The sequence below is a fragment of the Podarcis melisellensis genome (genome assembly GCF_964234715.1).
Source record: "Podarcis melisellensis genome assembly, chromosome: 6".
Lineage (NCBI taxonomy): Eukaryota > Metazoa > Chordata > Lepidosauria > Squamata > Lacertidae > Podarcis > Podarcis melisellensis.
Window position 1 is genome coordinate 87,460,356 of NC_138538.1, and position 20,941 is coordinate 87,481,296.

Genomic DNA, 20,941 nt, shown 5'->3' on the forward strand with positions numbered 1-20,941 from the left:
ATACCCATTGAGTCAATCATCCATCTCCTACTACCCTTCTGAGAAATACCCCACCCCACCCTCCCACTATATATAAGGGTCTGGTGTCTTCCATTTCAGTGTATGCACTGTATTTCAGTGCATGCACACGAAAGCTTATATACCCAGAACAAGCTTAGTTGGTCTCTAAGGTGCTACTGGACATTTTATATATATATATATATCTGCTGGATTTACTCGAGACCTGCTAAGGTATGTACAGTGGTACCTCAAGTTAAGAACTTAATTTGTTCTGGAGGTCCGTTCTTAACCTGAAACTGTTCTTAACCTGAGATACCACTTTAGCTAATTGGGCCTCCTGCTGCCACTGTGCCACCGTGGCGCAATTTCTGTTCTCATCCTGAAGCAAAGTTTTTAACCTGAGGTACTATTTTTGGGTTAGGGGAGTCTGTAACCTGAAGCGTCTGTAACGTGAGGTACCACTGTATTTGTCTATACTGGTTCTCAATAAACATTATTCATTCCTCCTTATATTCCTCATCTTCATTTTCTCTTATCCTGTTCGCCAGACTGGTTCAGCGTATTTGAACATTTTATGCTGACATTCTTCCTTGGTGGGTACTAGACTTGTTCTTCTTCACCTTTGTGCCAATAAGGCTCTAGGATACGGGTAAAACTGGCTTTATTTCTCTTTGGACATGTCTACACCATAAGCCAATATTGGTCTTATGCAAGTTTACCTAGTAAGGCTTCCCACCAAATATCCCAGGAATTCTAACTGGGGTGGGAGGGGGCATGAGGCATCCCTTCAGAGCGCCAGTTCCCAAAGTTCCCTGGGGAGAAGCAAGGACAGTAAAGCTACTTTAAGTCTGTGCTATAGATTTGCCCTTGGAAGGGTAAAAGGGTAGAAGAGTATTGGGAAATGATCTACAATGAATTGAAAAAAATGTTTAAAATACTCCCCCCCCCCAAAAAAAAACCCCAGAGTCCTTTCTGTTGGGGATAATTCAGACTGAAGTTCCCAGGTGTCAAAAAAGGTTATTTATGTATGCCACTACTGCGGCCCGTGTTTTGTTAGCCCCAAAATGGAAAATGAGCGAGGTCCCAACTAAAGAAAAATGGCAACTTAAGTTGACAGACTATGCACAGCTTGCAGAGTTAACATACAGAATAAGAGAACAAGGAGAACATATCCTTAGAGAAGATTGGGAAAAATGTTTATTGAATAGATGGGAAATAATTGTGTACAGCTGAATTGAGATAAATTCAACAGTTCTGATGGATGTAATGATGCATGGAAGTGAGAGCTGGACCATAAAGAAGGCTGATCACTGAAGAATTGATGCTTTTGAATTATGGTGCTGGAGGAGACTCTTGAGAGTCCCATGGACTACAAGAAGATCAAACCTCTTCATTCTGAAGGAAATCAGCCCTGAGTGCTCCCTGGAAGGACAGATCCTGAAGCTGAGGCGCCAATACTCTTCTCATGAGAAGACTCCTAGGGAAAGACCCTGATGTTGGGAAAGACGGAGGGCACAAGGAGAAGGGGACGATAGAGGACGAGATGGTTGGACAGTGTTCTCAAAGCCACCAGCATGAGTTTGACCAAACTACGGGAGGCAGTGGAAGACAGGAGTGCCTGGTGTGCTCTGGTCCATGGGGTCACGAAGAGTCGGACATGACTAAACAACAACAAAATGATGGAATACTGAATGGGTATAGTTTCTGTAAAATATGCAGGAATTTATGATATGTAAAATGAACCATGGAAAGAGAAGAAGGGAAGTCACTGATATCGTATGGATGCAAAATGGCTTCTCCCTGCCCTGCCTAGAGGAGGAAGGGGGCTGGGCTGAGCTGGCTGAGCGCCATTTTAGGCAGGGGCTGGGGGGTGGGGGGGAGTACTACTTGCCCCCTCCGCCTCTTCTTCCAGCTCTGCCCCCCAGTGCCGCTACCCTGGCCCACCAAAGGTCTGAGGGACAGTGGACCGGCCCGTGGCTAAAAGAATTTGCTGGAGTTTAGCTTGCCCTTTGGGTTGGATGGGGGCCTGCAGTGGCTCTTGGCCCAGCAGTGGCCTTTGGCCCAGTAGGTTCAAAACGAGTACATTTAACCTAGCAACCGTTGTTAGGAAGGAAGCAGCTTTGAAAAGGTAAAGGGACCCCTGACCATTAGGTCCCGTTGTGGCCGACTCTGGAGTTGTGGCGCTCACCTCGCTTTATTGGCTGAGGGAGCCGGCATACAGCTTCCAGGTCATTTGGCCAGCATGGCTAAGCCGCTTCTGGTGAACCAGAGCAGCACACAGAAACGCCATTTACCTTCCCGCCAGAGCGGTACCTATTTATCTACTTGCACATTGACGTGCTTTCGAACTGCTAGGTTGGCAGGAGCAGGGACCGAGCAACAGGAGCTCACCCCGCTGCGAGGATTCGAACCGCCAACCTTCTGAGTGGCAAGTCCCAGGCTCTATGGTTTAACCCACAGCGCCACCCGCGTCCCAGTAGGTTCCTTGGCAAAACGAGTACGTTTAGCCTAGCAACCGTTGTTAGGGAGGAAACAACTTTAAGTAACTGCTATTGGAGAAGAGCCCTCTGTCACTTCATTGTGACATGGGGCTGACAAAAGAGATGCTGCTGACACAGGTGCGGGAAGGAGCCCTCCCCTCCCGGTCCCTAGGCACCAGGTAAGAAGTCCTAATGCCTCTCTCGGGCAGCTCTGAGACAGCGTCTCCATAAACGCTCTGCAGGAATGACGAGTGAGGACAAGAAACAGTTTGAGATCTCGAACCTCGGCAAAGTAGCCGCTCACGTCCCCGACCTCATAGTTTATGGTGATTTCTCCCAGGAAGTGCCTTTCATCGAGAGCTTCGATGGCGTGTTGCTCTTTGTGGACATTTCAGGTAGGCAAAGGGAGATCGGCGTTGGGAGGGAGGGACGGGAGCAGATTTCGGAGGCACCTCAAAGAAAGAAAGGAAGAGAGTTGAGGGACTTCAAATTGTTGTCCTGATGGGTAAAGGATGCGCAAGTCCCTCCATACTGAAAATAAACCCAGCTTCTCAGGCGTTCATATTGCTTCATGCCACCCCAAACTCCTCAGCAGGGCAAGAATCCAGGGGTCCCAGTGCTTACGCAGAGTTTGGAAATGCAGCAAAGCGGAGACTGTGGTGTCTTTATGACATATGGGTTATTTACACAGATATACAACCTGAGCCTGATAGGGAGGAGTTCAAAGCGTTGCACCCTGAGAGGCTCTCTCGCTTCTCTCATAGGCTTGGATCCAAACCAGAAGCCAGCCATGCCTAAAAGCAGTCAGCCCCCAATAATAAAATATTGGGGGTGGGGGGAAGGGAAGAAAAGAATCCGTCTCCCAAAGTGATGTGAAACCTTCTGCCTGCCTTTCCCACTTCCATCCTCTTGGCTGCAACTCAAGCTGTGTTTCACTAATAGCAAGTGCTTACATATCTTAAAGGTTTCACGGCACTGACCGAAAAGTTCAGCATGACCACCAACCTAGACCGCGGTGCTGATGAGCTAACGCTGGCCCTTAATAACTATGTGGGAGACATCGTGGAAGGTAAGTAGAGCAACCTGAATGCCAAGACCCCGTGACCCCGCAGTTCTCTAGTAGATAACACATGTACACAAGTATTTTGGTTTTTTATATATTTTTTATTTTTACCAACCACCAAAACACAAACAGTGACCCCCCCCCCGGCGGCTGATACATTGGGTATACAATATTCAGTAATATACATATTCAGTAATATACATGTTAAATAATGTTCAATAATAACATATTCAAATTAACCATACGTACACCTCCATATACCTTAACACTCCTCCCTTCACAAGGTTTATTTTAATTGCCCCAAATTGTTCAAAACTACTCAAATAATTCAATATCTTCTCAAACCAATCCTCCTCTTTCTCACTGACCTCAAACCATTTCATTCTATGTATCTTCACAGTTAGGCATTCTAAAATTATAATATTATCCAGTTTTTTCCTCCATTGGTTCACCCCTAGCTCTTTGGCATTTCCCCAATTACTCACTATAGCCTGTCTGGCTGCAATTACCATCAATTTTACCTATTTGCATTCCTCTTTTGTTTTTAACTCGGTAACCGTACTACTCAGGGTAATGAGAACCATTAATTTAGTTATTTCCACGTTCCTTCCCACAATTCTCAATATTTCTATACCAACCTGTTCCCAAAATTCATTAACTAATGGACAATGCCACCACATATGACTGTACATTCCCATCACTCCAATTTTATGGGTTCAAATAGGCCACAACTTTATTGGTTACAGATGTAAGCGGTTTGGCTTATGCATTGGGGTGAAGCCAGGCTATATCTTGACTCCTGCCCATCTGCAGGGCATCCAACTAAGGGTAAACCACCAACAGAGCCCTATTGTTGGGAAACTGTGTACGTGCAGCTACTCACACAGAGTCAATTAAGGTTTGGAAGACAGCCAGAAGGCAATCTGAAGGAGTAAGTCTGCCTGGTGATAACAAAGACATGGAGACCGCTCCCTGATTGGTAAAGGTAAAGGGACCCCTGACCATTAGGTCCAGTCGTGACCAACTCTGGAGTTGCAGCGCTCATCTCGCTTTATTGGCCGAGGGAGCCGGCGTACAGCTTCCGGGTCATGTGGCCAGCATGACTAGGCTGCTTCTGGCGAACCAGAACAGCGCACGGAAACGCTGTTTACCTTCCCGCTGGAGCGGTACCTATTTATCTACTTGCACTTTGACGTGCTTTCGAACTGATAGGTTGGCAGGAGCAGGGACCAAGCAACGGGAGCTCACCCCATCATGGGGATTCGAACCACTGACTTTCTAATCGGCAAGTCCTAGAAGAACTGTGAAAGCAATGGAAGCTACTTCTGTAATCCTTCTCCCTTTCTCTTTCGCTTGCAGAGGTGTTGGTGTTTGGAGGCGATGTCTTGAAATTTGCAGGTAGGACCCTTCTGTGGGCAGGTGTCGCACCTGTGTGTGTGCTTTCAATTGTATGTTCCATAAAATCCAAGTCTTTCTTCTTTTGTATATAATTTTTATTAAATTTTATATTTTACAATTTAAAGTACTCATTTATACATGCTTAAGATATCAATGACCTCCTTTCTTCTCTTTTCATGGTTCATTTGACATATCATAAAACCCTGCATATTTTACAAAAACTATACCATTCGGTATTCCATTACTGCATCCACCCAAAGTTATTTACACTGTTGAATTCATCTTAGTGCTGCTAGCATTTTCAACTGTACACAATTCAATATATTCAACAAATGTTTTCCCGTCTTCTCTAAACGTATGTTCTTCTTGTTCGCTTATTATATATAAGTCTGCAAGCTGCGTATATTCTGTCAACTTACGTTGCCTTTCTTCGTTGGTTGGGACCTCAATCATTTTCTATTTTTGAGCTAACGAAACACGGGCCGCAGTAGTGGCATGCATAAATAACCTTTCCTGACCCCTGGGAATTTCAGTCACAAATCCAAGTCTTTCTGAAGGAGGGTCTCCGCCTTCATCGTTCAGCCCAGACACTGATGTCCAACGCTGAGGGCCTTCTGGTGGTTCCCTCACTGTGAGAAGTGAGGTCACAGGGAACCAGGCAGAGGGCCTTCTCAGTATTGGCGCCTACCCTGTGGAACGCCCTCCCATGAGATGTCAAGGAAATAAACAACTATCTGACTTTTAGAAGACATCTGAAGGCAGCCCTGTTTAAGGAAGTTTTTAATGTTTGATGGTTCTTCTTCTTCTTCTTCTTCTTCTTCTTCTTCTTCTTCTTCTTCTTCTTCTTCTTCATGTTTTGTTGGGAGCCACCCAGAGTAGCTGAGGAAACCTAGCCAGATGGGTGGGGTATAAATAAATTATTATTATTATAATTATTATTGTTATTCTCTCTGGCTTCTGTAGGGGATGCATTGCTGGCACTCTGGAAGGTGGAACGATGCCATATAAATGACATCATCACTCTGGCACTAAAATGTAGCTTCAGCATCCAGCAAGAATACGGGGTTCGCGATACAGAGGTGGGACTGGAACTGCGCGTTAAGATAGGTACTGCATCCCCCCTACATGGAGCTCAGAGCCTTCGATGCTTGGAAAGTCAAAATGTGTGCCTCTGCCTGAGAGAGACAGGAGCACAGCCTGGCACAGCAAGGCAGGAGCTCTCAGGGTTCATTGCTATAATTTCCCCCAGGTTCTTCTTCTTCTTTAGCGATCACTCGTAGCCGAGTAAGATTGCCTTCCATGAACACAGTTTTAACAGTGAGTCCGTAAGTGACTGTGGAGGCCAATTCTGGATCCACACGTCCTTCCACAGTGGGGACATTGGTTTCCGGGCGGGAGTTGATCACGGTGAGGGTTTGCCAAGCGTGCCTTCCTCTTAGCACATTTCTCCCTTTCATCCGGAGTTTGAGCGTCCAAAGCCCATGACACCTTTGGTAAAGGCTGTTCTCCAACTGGAGCGCTCACACGCCAGTGTTTCCCAGTTGTCAGTGTTTATGCTACGTTTTTTAAGATTTGCCTTGAGACAGAGTAGCTCCTTGTTCTCCAGACTGTAAGGAGCCATAAGGTGGAAACGTCACGCTTTCATACATCTGGAATTTCCCGGACATACCTGGGAATTGGCTGTTGGAAACAGTGTCCGGGCAGTAATCTCTGAAATGTCTAGGAAACTCCCATGTCAGGAGTGTAGATTCTGGGGTGAATGCCCTTAAAGTAGCTCAACAACTTTTATTTCCAGATTTTCACTTTTTGAAATATGGCAACCCTAGGGGAAGGGCCAAGTCAGAAAAGCAGACAATAGTTTGATAGACCTAAATCCCCCTCACCCTTAAGACCATTAATGGAGAAATTGGAAGAACGAAACTGTTCCCACAATAGTAGAGTGGCAAGCTCTAATGATAGAACACCTTCAGTTGGCAAAGTTATCAGGAAGAGTGAAAAACGACACAAAACAGAGAGTCTATAAGGAATGGAGAATATTTAAAGAATACTTAAAAAATCATTATAAGAATGAAATTCTCTTGGCAGAGCTAGACTGATTTTTGCAAAACAAAAAGTGTAAATAATATTATGTTAGGACATATGAAGATAACTGAATGTAATATGAGGCTGCGCATTATAAAGGAAAGAATAGACAGAGTAAACGAGAATTTTTGGAAGTCTTTTTAAAGTTTATTTATAGAAATCTTCTTTTTCCTTTCTTTTTACGAAATTGTATTTGTATGAAGATAAAGCACAATTTGTTATTATATTTGTACAGAAAAATTGTATAAAATTATGTACTTGTTTCTCCTTATCTTCTTTTTCTTCTTTCTTCTTTCTTCTTTCTTCTTCTTTGTTCCAGCTTTTGCTTCAGCAAATATTATTTCAATCCCCAACTACTAAATAAATGCTCTTGGACAATCAATCAGCAATCTTGCCTGATTTTTGTCCGTGTTGTATGCTGCCCCTTTAGATTTTGTTTTGCTTATATGTTTTCATTCATGCATTCTCTCCATTGTTAATCTAGCCATTTCTGTGAGGTGTTCAAATGGATTATGATGCTGTACCTTTCTCCAGGACTATCTGCAGGTCACATCTCAAAAGTTGTGGTTGGAGACAACAGGCACCAGTATTTCCTGGTAATTGGCCGGGCAGTGGATGAAGTGCGGTTGGCCCAGAACTTGGCGAAAGCAAGTGAAATTATCCTGTCGCCAAATTGCTGGGAGCTCTGCGACCGGAAACTAATTGAGGTGGAAAAAATCAAAGATGAGCGAGCTGTTAAGGTGGGTGGGTGCCGGCGGTGGACGACACGCTTCCCCCTGCCTGTTGTGGCATCCTTTCTCTCTACCCAAAGTTTAAACTTCTAATAACTTGATTAGAAATACTTGCAAGTACCAGATTGGCTTAGGATTTAAATATGTGATGTTATAGAATAATATGTTTAAAGTTATTATGAAAAGAAAGAAAGATGTTACTTGATTAAATTAGTAATTAGTTTTGGAAAACCGTCACAATGATATACCATATTTTTTGCTCTATAAGACTCACTTTTTCCCTCCTAAAAAGTAAGGGGAAATGTGTGTGCGTCTTATGGAGCGAATGCAGGCTGCGCAGCTATCCCAGAAGCCAGAACAGCAAGAGGGATTGCTGCTTTCACTGCACTGCTGTTCTGGCTTCTGAGATTCAGAATATTTTTTTTCTTGTTTTCGTCCTCCAAAAACTAGGTGCGTCTTGTGGTCTGGTGCGTCTTATAGAGCGGAAAATACGGTACATTGAAACTCAGCCAGGGGGATTCGAGGAAGTCACTTTATGTCAACAAACGTAGAATTATTACAGTTAGGATTTGTTTGTTTGTTTGTTTATAACTTTGGAAAATCAATAAATTTTTTTGGAAAAAAAAGAAAAACAAAGTTTAAACGTCTGGTGGAGGAAATAGAACATGGCTGAGTTCAAGATCCTTGGCCCTCCCAGGTTAGTGCTGTTTGTTAGAAAAGGCAGCTACTCTCTGTGATCTTAGGGTTTATCCACACTTACTTTTGGCTCAATTCTTTCCAGGTAGAGGTCCACACTTTAATACTCTGTGACCAAGCATTTGTTGTTGTTGTTGTTGTTGCTGCTGTTTGCCCTGAGCTTTCCCTGCAAAAGCCCACTCTTTAAATCATACTGGTGCTGAACAGGGTTGGGGCATGAGGAGACAAATAAGGGGGGAATATGATGGTAATTTGCATCCAAGGAAATGTGCTTGGGGTCTCTTGGTGCGGGGAGAGATTAATGTTGGGAAGTTGACTGACAAAGGTCATATCTGGCAGAAACAGGGGTGAAGATGGTTAAACAGCTGTAATTCTGTTTGCCAGGTTCGATACATTAGAAATACCCTGGATTTTGACACTGAGGAGTTCTTTGATAGATGTACACAGTACCTGTACCAAAACCGCATCTGTGACAATTTTGGTGAGTTCTTTGGCTATTCTAAGATGTCTAGAAAGAGGTCCATAGATGTCCCTTGAAGGGGCGCTGGGCTGGAGCAAGTCATATGGTGGGGGCTCCCATTCTCATTTTCTGCAGGCGAAATCTGCCTCCCCCAATGTGAACCAGAAGGCAAAGGCACCAATAATAGGGAAGAGCCCTAAAATACATTAAATAAGTGCTATGGAGTGAACCTGAAACTATATGCATACAAAGCACATGTCATATCATTGCTAAGTACTTTTAAAATCTGCATACATTAAAAAAAAATACATTAGGATATTTGGGATTGCATTATACCCCGTCGTTTCTAAGGGCTTACCCACCCTTTGGGATTATCCACACCTCTTTCCCCCAGGGAAAACTGCTCTTTTAGTGCTCAATCGAAGCAAATAGCAATTGGGTTTTCTGCAGATTGAGGTTTGTTCTGATTTAAAGCTACAGAGTGGGGCTTTCCCAGGGGTAAGGGGGAAACTGCCTTGGACTCATGCCTAGAAAATTCAGGCCAAGCTGAAAACTGCTTGAAACTGCGCTTTCTAGGCATGGAAACAGAAGCGGAAATGTAGACGAGCCATAAGACAACACAATTTCCCCCCCTGTCTGTTACACAGATCTGGGTAAGGCCTTCCTTATCTATATGTTCATAAGTCCTCTGCAGTATCAAACAGTACTATTCACACATGGTAAAACTCAGACCGGGCTATATAAAGGGGTAAAGGGTAAAGGGTCCAGTCTTGACCGACTCTGGGGTTGCGGCGCTCATCTCACTTTATTGGCTGAGGGAGCCGCGTACAGCTTCCGGGTCATGTGGCCAGCAGGACTAAGCCGCTTCTGGGGAACCAGAGCAGCTCACGGAAACGCCGTTTACCTTCCCGCCGGAGCGGTACCTATTTATCTACTTGCACTTTGACGTGCTTTCGAAGTGCTAGGTTGGCAGGAGCAGGGACCGAGCAACGGGAGCTCACCCCATCACGGGGATTCGAACCGTCGACCTTCTGATTGGCAAGTCCTAGGCTCTGTGGTTTAACCCACTGCGCCTGCACTACAAATATCAAAGGCAGCAAATTGCCTTTGTAAAGAGCAGAACTTTCAAGAAAGGAGCCAAGCCACAGGTTCAAGTCATACCACACATCAAATGCCTCATGCAATAAATTGCAAATGTAGAAGATTTCCTAGGAAACATATGCCCAGTTTTGAGATGGGGCACAAAGCACCAGTGCTTGAAAGGTGGCAACACAGAGAAACTCTTTCTTTCACGTGCACAGACAGCGCTCATGCAATCATTTTTTGCCCTTGTCAAGGAAAAGAAAGGGACTCTCGCCATAAGGAAGCTCTAAGGCATTATCCTAAAAAATTAAATCTCCTCCTCAAACAGACTCAGACAGACCAAGAAACTCTTAACTCATTCACTCATTCCCTGTGTTCACAGAACAACTCATTTAGTCCAAGTTATTACAGAGGGTTAGTCTGTTGCAGCAAAAACGCCTGAGTCTTTTTACATTTTAAACATTGGTTAGGCATTTCATTAATAATAATAATAATAATAATAATAATAATAATAATAATAATAATATATTATTTATACCCTGCCCACCTGGCTGGGTTTCCCCAGCCACTCTGAGCGGCTTCCAACAGAATATTAAAATACAATAATCTATTAAACATTAAAAGCTTCCCTAAACAGGGCTGCCTTCAGATGTCTTCTAAAAGTCTGGTAGTTGTTTTTCTCTTTGACATCTTTTGGGAGGGTGTTCCACAGGGTGGGTGCTACTACCGAGAAGGCCCTCTGCCTGATTCCCTGTAACTTGGCTTCTCGCAGGGAGGGAACCGCCAGAAGGCCCTCGGTGCTGGACCTCAGTGTCCAGGCAGAAGGTGTAATAGTTGCCTAACATAAATATGTGTGATGTCTAGTGACATATATACACCATAGTGGCTCAAGCAAATGGCACCAGACCCTCCACCACCCCAAAATTACTTAGCGCAGGGATAACCGACTCGCAATTTGTGGGGCTATAACTGGCCCCCATACATTTTGCATAGCCCTGCACAAATACGCAAATGGGTGCCTGGGTGCTGCGCATACCAGGAGAAGCTTCCATCCTGTTCTAAACTTTCCTAATCACGTCTTCCTTTCCTCCCTAGAGATTTTGAGAAATGCGTCTGTGTTGCCTCCAAATGACAAACTTGAGAAGTGTTTGAGAAAATACGTGATGAGGAATATCCTAAAGAAGGTACTTCAGTGCTTGACGGTTGCTTTCTTACTATTACGTGGCGTGTAGCAAACAGGCAGTGCTATTGTGTATTATTATTATTTTTAAAATTAAGGTAATGTGCGTATTTCTTCCATGTATGAAGCCTCCTGAGTCACAGACATTAAAGTTACCTTTCTTGAACAAAGGAACTTCAAAAAGAGTCTCCAACATAAAACTGCTAAATTGCACCTCATCAATAAATCCAGTTCTATCCCAATGGTCTGAAGTGAGATAATGTCTATCATCAGCTTATTAATTCTGTGTTGTTTGTGTTACCATCAGCCTGGTTAGTGAATGATCACTGTGGCAATTTTATATCTTGTTCCTGATCTCTGAGCCGTGTGAGATTCCAGGGGTTTTTTTGTGCTTCCCCAGGGTTGGGTTTCCTCAGACTGAGGCACACTTTGGTGTCTCCAGAATACATGGTTTATTTACACAAATACACAACCTGAGCCTTTTAATGAGAGTGAAAGAGGAGAGTGCAAAATATGGTCTGAAGCTCAATTTCAAAAAAACGAAGATCATGGCACTGGTCCCATCACCTCCTGGCAAATAGAAGGGGAAGAAATGGAGGCAGTGAGAGATTTTACTTTCTTGGGCTCCATGATCACTGCAGATGGTGACAGCAGCGACGAAATTAAGAGACGCCTGCTTCTTGGGAGGAAAGCAAAGACAAACCCAGACAGCATCTTAAAAAGCAGAGACATCACCTTGTCAACAAAGATCCGTATAGTTAAAGCTGTGGTTTTCCCAGTAGGGATGTATGGAAGTGAGAGCTGGACCATAAAGAAGGCTGATCGCCAAAGAATTGATGCTTTTGAATTATGGTGCTGGAGGAGACTCTTGAGAGTCCCATGGACTGCAAGAAGATCAAACCTCTCCATTCTGAAGGAAATCAGCCCTGAGTGCTCACTGGAAGGACAGATCCTGAAGCTGAGGCTCCAATACTTTGGCCACCTCATGAGAAGAGAAGACTCCCTGGAAAAGACCCTGATGTTGGGAAAGATGGAGGGCACAAGGAGAAGGGGACGACAGAGGACAAGATGGCTGGACAGTGTTCTTGAAGCTACCAACATGAGTTTGACCAAACTGCGGGAGGCAGTGGAAGACAGGAGTGCCGGCGTGCTCTGGTCCATGGGGTCACAAAGAGTCGGACACGACTAAATGACTAAACAACAACAACCTGAGCCTACGATGGAGGGGTTTACAGCACCAGCACTGGAAGAGGGTCTTGCTTATCTCATAGCCATAGCCTCGGATTCCAAAAGAAATCAAGCATGACTCTGTCACTCAGCTGCCCAGCTTCTAACTTCTAGCCTCAGCTCCGCCTTTTTGTCTTACTAACAGGCAGTTGAGGTATGGGCCCCCATTCATTTGTCATCCGGCACAGAGCCACTTCCTTTTGGGGGGGGTGTCTTCTGATATTTTATTTATTTATTTATTTATTTATTTATTTATTTATTTATTTATACTTTTCAAGTTTATACATTTCACTAATTTTACACATTTCACTGATTTTACAATTATTTTGACATTTCATAACTTTACTTCCTTCCCCCTCTTTCTGCGGTTCCTTAAATTTCTTTTTAATATCTTCTTTGCATATCCAAATTAACTGAATTTGCTCATTTATTCATCTTCTTTAAATATATACTCGTAAAACTGCAGAAACTTATGGCATATGCAGAAATGGCGAAGCTTACCGGAAGAATAAAAAAATCAAGAATGAGAACATTGGCAGGATTATTATCCTTGCATTTCCAACATGTCTTACTAGTCATCGTGTACATTCTCCTGTCCTGTTTTTCAGATCGATGACAACCAGCCCCTGGAATATTTATCAGAGCTTCGACCTGTGACAATCGTCTTTGTGAATCTGCAGTTTGACGAAAGCGCCAACACTCACCATCTCTGTAAGGCCATCCAGGATGCCAACACGAAGATCGCGGCGATCATATACCCGCTCAGTGGCAAGATTAACAAGGTCTTCATGTTTGACAAAGTGAGTCACCTGCAAGCATGGTCCTTATCAGCAAAGCATGGCAAGAGTTGGAGTTGGCACAAATTACTGTAGGAGGGAGGGTCCTACAGACATTCTTTACATGATGTACTCATGTCATTGGGGTGGCTGTGGGCACTTTTGAGCTGTGCCCTCAGATAATACTAATAACAATTTATTTATATCCCGCCCATCGGGCTGGGTTTCCACAGCCACTCTGGGCGGCTCCCAATAGAATATTAAAAACACGATAAAACACCAAACATTAACAACTTCTCTAAACAGGGCTGCCTTCATATGTCTTCTAAAAGTCAGGTCTTATTTCCTTGACATCTGATGGGATGATGTTTCACAGGGCGGGTGCCACTACCGAGAAGGCCCTCTGCCTGGTTCCCTGTAACCTCACTTCTCACAGTGAGGGAACCGCCAGAAGGCCCTCGGTGCTGGATCTCAGTGTCCGGGCAGAATGATGGGGGTGGAGATGCTCCTTCAGGTATAATGGGCCGAGGCTGTTTAGGGCTTTCAAGGTCAGCACCAACACTTTGAATTGTGATCGGAAACGTACTGAGAACCAATGTAGGTCTTTCAGAAATTTTGTTGCAGTCATGTGGTGTGAGTAGCAGGTGATGAAACTGCAGGTTATTACAAAACTGCAGGTTATTACAATAATCCTGTCAATGTTCTTATCCATTTACAGTTTGTTCATAAACATTCAATAAACCATTATCATTTTTTTAATAAAAAGTTTGCTATCTTGATTTCTTATTTTTCGGGTAAGTTTCGCCATTTCTTCATATTCCATATGTTTTTGTATCCGTTCTTCCTTTGCTGGGACTTTTTCTTCTTTCCATTTTTGGGCAAGTCACATTCTTGCCACTGTAGTCGCATATGTGAATAAATTTCTATACAGTTGGGGTAGTTCTGTCCCTATAATTCCCAAAAGGAATTAATACAGTGCAGTATTAATTAACACGTTTACCAACCCTCCTTTCTTCCAAGAAAAGAAGAATCACCTTTCTTCCTCCCTCTCAGTTTACCCTCCCCAAAAGTCTAAAAGGTAGGCTGAGATGCAGCGATTGGCCAACATGAGCTCCACGATTGGCCAGTGAGCTCCACGAATGAGCCAGGATTTGAATCGTGGCAGCATCTCCCTCAGAGCTGGTTGATGGCCAGTTGGCGTTAAGACATCCTCACTGCAAACCCTCTCTGTCAGAACTAACAGCCAGTGCTGAAAACATAGTGTTCTTCTATTTTATTGTATGGTTTACTTGACATTAGTGTTTCCTACTACAGTGGTGAGACATGGGTGGTTCTGTGGGTTAAACCACAGAGCCAGGACTTGCTGATCAGAAGGTCGGGGGTTCAAATCTCCGCGACAGGGTGAGCTCCCGTTGCTCGGTCCCTGCTCCTGCCAACCTAGCAGTTGGAAAGCACAGGGTTAAAGACATTGAAAAATGGTGCAAGAGGTATAAAGATAGAGGTAATCTACACTAGACACAACAATACAGAAAGATTAAAAACTATGAGGTCTCAGAACAAAGAAAGGAAGTCAATATGTGTATACGTATGTAATGATTTGTATGATGACATGGTTTTCTTAGAGGGACGTGGGTGGCGCTGTGGGTTAAATCGCAGAGCCTAGGACTTGCTGATCAGAAGGTCGGGGGTTCAAATCTCCGCGATGGGGTGAGCTCCCGTTGCTCGGTCCCTGCTCATGCCAACCTAGCAGTTTGAAAGCACATCAAAGTGCAAGTAGATAAATAGGTACCGCTCCGGCAGGAAGGTAAACAGTGTTTCCATGCGCTGCTCTGGTTTGCCAGAAGCGGCTTAGTCATGCTGGCCACATGACCCAGAAGCTGTACGCTGGCTTCCTTGACCAATAAAGTGAGATGAGCGCCGCAACCCCAGAGTCAGTCACGACTGGACCTAATGGTCAGGGGTCCCTTTACCTTTACCTACCTCGGGTTAAGAACTTAATTTGTTCTAGAGGTCTGTTCTTAACCTGAAACTGTTCTTAACCTGAAGCACCACTTTAGCTAATGTGGCCTCCCGCTGCCGCCGCGCCATTGCTGCGTGATTTCTGTTCTCATCCTGAAGCAAAGTTCTTAACCCAAAGTACTATTTCTGGGTTAGCGGAGTCTGTAACCTGAAGCGTCTGTAACCTGAAGCATCTGCAACCCGAGGTACCACTGTACTTAGCTTTGTTTCATGTATTATTTTTATGGGACAATTATTTTAGAATTTTATATGGCTGCTTTGGGAGACCATAGCCTGAAAATCTGCACACAGAAACCCTACATGCCTAAATATCTGCATTTTGCAAATAGCAATAAGCTGCTCTTACAACAACTTCTCCGATGTTCTTGCTCCTGTCCCCATAAGGGTTGCACGTTGCTGTGCATCTTTGGCCTCCCTGGGGATAAACAGTCTGACGAAGGTGCAAATGCTCTCGACAGTGCTAATAAAATCCATGCTTTCTGTTCCACGGCTCTCATGAAAGTAAGGTAAGTGACTGAGTGGGCCGGGGGTATATTTTTGGCAGGGTAATGGGTTCCGCCCACACCAGAATCACCACCCCTGGCTTGCCACCCAACGGGACTGTTGTCAGTCCCACCCTCTTACTGCTTCCTGGCGATGCTTGTGCCACAGCCCTAGCTGAGCATCGTAAGAAACATGGCAGCTGGGATGTGGGTTCTGTTAAGTTGTGGGTGAACATATCAGATGACACAGCGATTCTTCAAACAGCTCTTGTTTATTCAGAGGCCAGAACAGAACTGAACTGAAGGGCTCAGTCAGCCTGCTTATATAGAGCTCCAGTACAACGTTACTGTAGCAACTTTCTAAAACTATCCAATTACTGAACGTCACTTTCGATCCTTCATTTGCATAACTATCTACAGTATCGCCCCTGCTGGCCCAGGGTGAGAACTTCAGTACATAACAGGTTCAATGCAACAGAGCAAGGTACTGGGAAATTTGTGGAGGTGTCTGGCATGCCCTAGATTGCAGCGGGCAGTGGGTGGCCCTTGTTTCCCACTCCTCTATCGCAGTACTATTTGCTTCGAGTGGAAAGAGGTGGAAGTGTAGATGTGGTGAGGAGGAGAGGCCTCAGCCCAGGCATGTCACTCAGTGCTGAAGGGAAAGGACTGTGCTAGGGGAAGGAAAGCAAACCAGAATGGCTGAGCAGCCCTGAGGAGTTTCGGCGGTTGGGTTTTCTAAAAGGCATTCCAACAAGGATTACGACAGCATTGCTGGATCCTGGTGCAATCTTAGTTGGATATAATAAGAAGCCAGTATAATAAGTGAAGGGACGCGGGTGGCGCTGTGGGTTAAACCACAGAGCCTAGGACTTGCCGATCAGGAGGTCGGCGGTTCGAATCCCTGCCACAGGGTGAGCTCCCGTTGCTCGGTCCCTGCTCCTGCCAACCTAGTAGTTCGAAAGCACGTCAAAGTGCAAGTAGATAAATAGGTACCGCTCCGGTGGGAAGGTAAACGGCGTTTCTGTGCGCTGCTCTGGTTCGCCAGAAGTCATGCTGGCCACATGACCCGGAAGCTGTATGCTGGCTCCCTCGGCCAATAAAGTGAGATGAGCGCTGCAACCCCAGAGTTGGCCACAGCTGGACCTAATGGTCAGGGGTCCCTTAGTGAAATATACTCAGAGTCGAGTGTGAATTTCATGCTCTTTATTCAGCTCATAGTAGCAATGAATGAAAGTTTCCCCAAAACATCTAGCTATATATACATTATTTACAAATGGGCCCCGCATGATTGGCTAATTCTGGGCTACTCCTGTAGGCCAATCAGGTTGCTGATTCACTTCATTCAAGAGCCTGATTGGCTGCTCTTGCAGGCCAATCAGGTCGCTCATTCACTTCCACCTGGAGCTGGATTGGGTGGCTCCTGCGGACCAATCAGGCTGCTGCATTCTGGATCCTATTGTTCTAGGATTCAGCTCAGTACATAACAATAAGGCATACAGCCAAAATCGCCAGTTGATTCAGAACTCTTGAAACCGATTTTTTTCCAATTCCCCCTGCCCACCCCAATGATGCTTCTAATTGCTGAACCAGTTCCAAACTGAGTTTCCATTATGGTTTAAGAAAAAGTGGGCCTCAGAAGTCCAGGAAAGGTGTTGGCTATCTGACACCTTGGCCCGCAGGGTCAACTCTAATCCTGTCCTTAGAATTTGATAAAGCTAAAGGCGGGAGTCAACTTCACACTGTTACGAATGTTTCATCTACATAATTGTATTCATTTGCCCAGATAGCAAGGCAGAGGGTGAGACTTGCTCTGGACAGGTAGAGATGGTTTCATTGGGGGAGGTTCTTGGGGTTCCCGGCTTTACGCAGTTTTGCATTTCGGTGTGGACCCCCCAGAACTGAACCCTCGCATAAACTGCAAGTTCCCGCGGAAGAATGGCAGATGAAGTTGATGGACTATATGGAACTGGCGGAAATGACTGGCAGAATCCGAGACCAGGGAGAAGAGTCGGTAGAAGAAGATTGGAAGAAATTTAAAGACTATCTACAGAAATACTGTAAAATTAAGGAATGCTAAAAGGATGTTGGAATGATGTAACGTGGTTTTTTGCAGTAATGCTATATAAGTTACAATATATTAAGATAAATTAGTAAGATAAAAACAAGAATGGAAAGGATTTGCTGAAATAATTAATTGAACTAGAATACAAAAAAGGGGTGTGTGAGGAGGTCAAGGAAACAAGTAAATGAAAGACAAGACATGGAAAGATGGAATTTTTAAAATTTGTTTTTACTTTTTCTGTATTTTGTATTTTCTGTTTTTCTTTTTTTATTTTTGTAATCTTTTTGAAACTTTAATAAATATTATTTAAAATCTATATATATTGCATACCGCGGGAATGAAAAGCACTCACCAGAGACAAAAAGTTCACACGATGCTATAGAACTGGGCTGGGGAGCACATCAACACAGGTGGACGTGGGTGGCACTGTGGTCTAAACCACTGAGCCTCTTGGGCTTGCCAATCAGAGGGTCAGTGGTTCAAATCCCGCAACGGGGTGAGAACCCGTTGCTATGTCCCAGCTCCTGCCAACCTAGCAGTTTGAAAGCACGCCAATGCAAGTAGATAAATAGGTACCACTGTGGTGGGAAGGTAAACAACATTTCTGTGCGCTCTGGTTTCCGTCACGGTGTCCTGTTGCGCCAGAAGCAGTTTAGTCCTGCTGGCCACATGACCCGGAAAGCTGTCTGCGGACAAACGCCAGCTCCCTCAGCCTGAAAGTGAACCCCATAGTCGCCTTTGACTGGACTTAACCGTCCAAGGGTCCTTTACCTTTACCTTTGCCCTCTCTTGTGCTTTCAGACTTGTCTCCATTGGAGTCACCAGTGGGCCAGTTTTCTGTGGAGTAGTAGGCCATCGTTTGAGACATGAATACACAGGTATCGTGGCTGTTGTACCTTCCCTGTGTTCAAGGCCAGTTTTACGAATGTTCGTGCAGTAAGTGAAAGATTTGCTCCCACCTCAGTGCTTCCCTGCACTGCTTCCTTGTTCACCCCCTCATGGCATGTGCTTTGGCAAACTCCCAGCACCGGCTTCCTTCACCTGCAGGCTCCTGCTCCTGTTCCCGCTGCCTGGAGCCTTTGCCTTGCTGCTCAACCCAACTAGTGTTTCATCAGTGTGGTGTAGTGGTTAAAAGCGGTGGACTCGTAATCTGGGGAACCGGGTTCGCGTCTCCGCTCCTCCACATGCAGCTGCTGGGTGACCTTGGGCTAGTCATACTTCTCTGAAGTCTCTCAGCCCCACTCACCTCACAGAGTGTTTGTTGTGGGGGAGGAAGGGAGATTGTGAGCCGCTTTGAGACTCCTTCGGGTAGTGAAAAATTGGGATATCAAATCTAAACTCTTCTTCTTCTTCATCATCTTTTGGTGGGTTGCCTTCTCTAGGTTGTTGCTTCTAAGGATACTCCCGTACCGCACAACTGGGCAGAAATCTTGCTGCTTACGATGGGGTGGAAAGTTTGCATGCTATGAAGATCTTGCTCACAAATTTATTGACAGCTGCACAAATTGTGATAGCTAGGAAGTGGAAGGGGCAAGCAGAATATAAAATGAAAGAATGGTATAAAGTGGTGTGCCATATATTTATTAATGGTAAATTAACATGTGCCATTAAGGTAAAATGGTGATTATGCAGGAGAAATTATTTTGAAGGGTATTTGTAGAATTTGTACTGTTAAAATGGAAAGGGGTGAAACCATCGTAAGAGGTGTTGAAATTTTGGGAGGTTGGTTAGTTACAATGGAATGGTCTCAGGGGTGGGGTGCACATTTTATTCTTATTTATGTATGATTATTACTTTGTCAAAATAATGTAATAAATTAAAAATAATAACAATAATTAAAAAGGAAAATTTATATACCAAAAAAGGGGGCGAAAGAAATCTGGCTGCTGAAATCCTTTTGGCTTATAGCATTGGTTTTTCCCGTGTCCTCTATTTATTTATTTTCCCGTGTCCTCTATTTATGCAAATGTTTAAGCCTCCAAAGTAGCTTACATTAAAAGAAACATATCATAGCAACAAAATAGTTCAATAATAAAAAAACCCAAATAAAGTGTTAGAATGCACAGCAACATTAAAGAAACAACAAGATGCAGTGCTGATCCACTCTTCTGTTCACCCTGCTGCTTTCTCCTGGGAAACTCCTGTGGTTTAGCACTGAATTCAAGCCCTAAACGGCCTCGGTCCTGTATACCTGAAGGAGCATCTCCACCCCCATCATCCAGCCCGGACACTGAGATCCAGCACCAAGGGCCTTCTGGTGGTTCTCTTACTGCGAGAAGTGAGGATACAAGGAACCAGACAGAGGGCCTTCTCGGTAGTGGCGCCCTCCCTGTGGAACGCCCTCCCTTCAGATGTGAAGGAAATAAGCAGCTATCCTATCTTTAAAAGACATCTGAAGGCAGCCCTGTTTAGGGAAGTTTTTAATATTTAATGCTGTACTGTTTTTAACACTTGATTGGGAGCCGCCCAGAGTGGCTGGGGAAACTCAGCCAGATGGGTGGGGTATAAATTATTATTATTATTATTATTATTATTATTATTATTATTATTATTATTATAAACATGAATTGCCATTTGCTCTGATTTAGTGCTAAAGAGCGGTGGGTTTTCTCTGGGGAAGCTGTGCAGTAAAGGCAAAACCACTACAGCGGTACCTCGGGTTACATACGCTTCAGGTTACAGACTCCGCCAACCCATAAATAGGGCTTCAGGTTAAGACTTTGCTTCAGAATGAGAACAGAAATTGTGCTCTGGCGGCACGGCAGCAGCAGGAGGCCCCATTAGTTAAAGTGGTGCTTCAGGTTAAGAACAGTTTCAGGTTAAGAACGGACCTCCGGAACGAATTAAGTACTTAACCTGAGGTACCACTGTACTGGAAAAGCAGAAAACCACTTGGCCCCTGTCCTTTCTAAGCAAGGGACACACAGAAGTCTGGGCGAGCCCTGAGACATCTAGAGTAGGCGGCCACAAGGAAAGAGACTCAGTGCCCTAACAGCCAGACCACACCTCTAAATCTCCCTGCTGCAGATGCTCCCTCCCAGAGAGAGTCCTCCATCAGGTCTTGTTGAGACCTAGTGCTGTGAAGGGAGGGAATCAAGCAAGTTTCCATGAGATGGGCCTGCGGCACTTCTGTCATTTATTTGCCTGCTGCTGCTGTGCCACAGGAAGTTCGATCTTTTGGTCTGGCAGAATAATAATAATA

At 44.6% G+C, this 20,941-nt stretch overlaps 1 protein-coding gene across 3 annotated transcripts in view; it reads left to right on the forward strand.

Annotated features, from left to right (window-relative positions):
- Window positions 1-2,602: 2,602 nt before the first annotated feature.
- Window positions 2,603-20,941, forward strand: part of ADCY10 (adenylate cyclase 10) — a 73,301-nt gene continuing 54,962 nt past the window's right edge. Inside the window, exons 1-10 of one of the 3 annotated variants that reach the window (XM_081914796.1) lie at window positions 2,603-2,875; window positions 3,445-3,549; window positions 4,903-4,941; window positions 5,905-6,048; window positions 7,558-7,763; window positions 8,835-8,931; window positions 11,089-11,177; window positions 13,009-13,200; window positions 15,580-15,701; window positions 18,541-18,617. In XM_081914796.1, coding sequence (XP_081770922.1) covers window positions 2,725-2,875; window positions 3,445-3,549; window positions 4,903-4,941; window positions 5,905-6,048; window positions 7,558-7,763; window positions 8,835-8,931; window positions 11,089-11,177; window positions 13,009-13,200; window positions 15,580-15,701; window positions 18,541-18,617 — 1,222 coding nt within the window. In that variant the 5' untranslated portion in view covers window positions 2,603-2,724. The remainder of the gene's footprint in view (window positions 2,876-3,444; window positions 3,550-4,902; window positions 4,942-5,904; window positions 6,049-7,557; window positions 7,764-8,834; window positions 8,932-11,088; window positions 11,178-13,008; window positions 13,201-15,579; window positions 15,702-18,540; window positions 18,618-20,941) is intronic. The other 2 variants (XM_081914794.1, XM_081914795.1) reach the window with 2 other exon arrangements.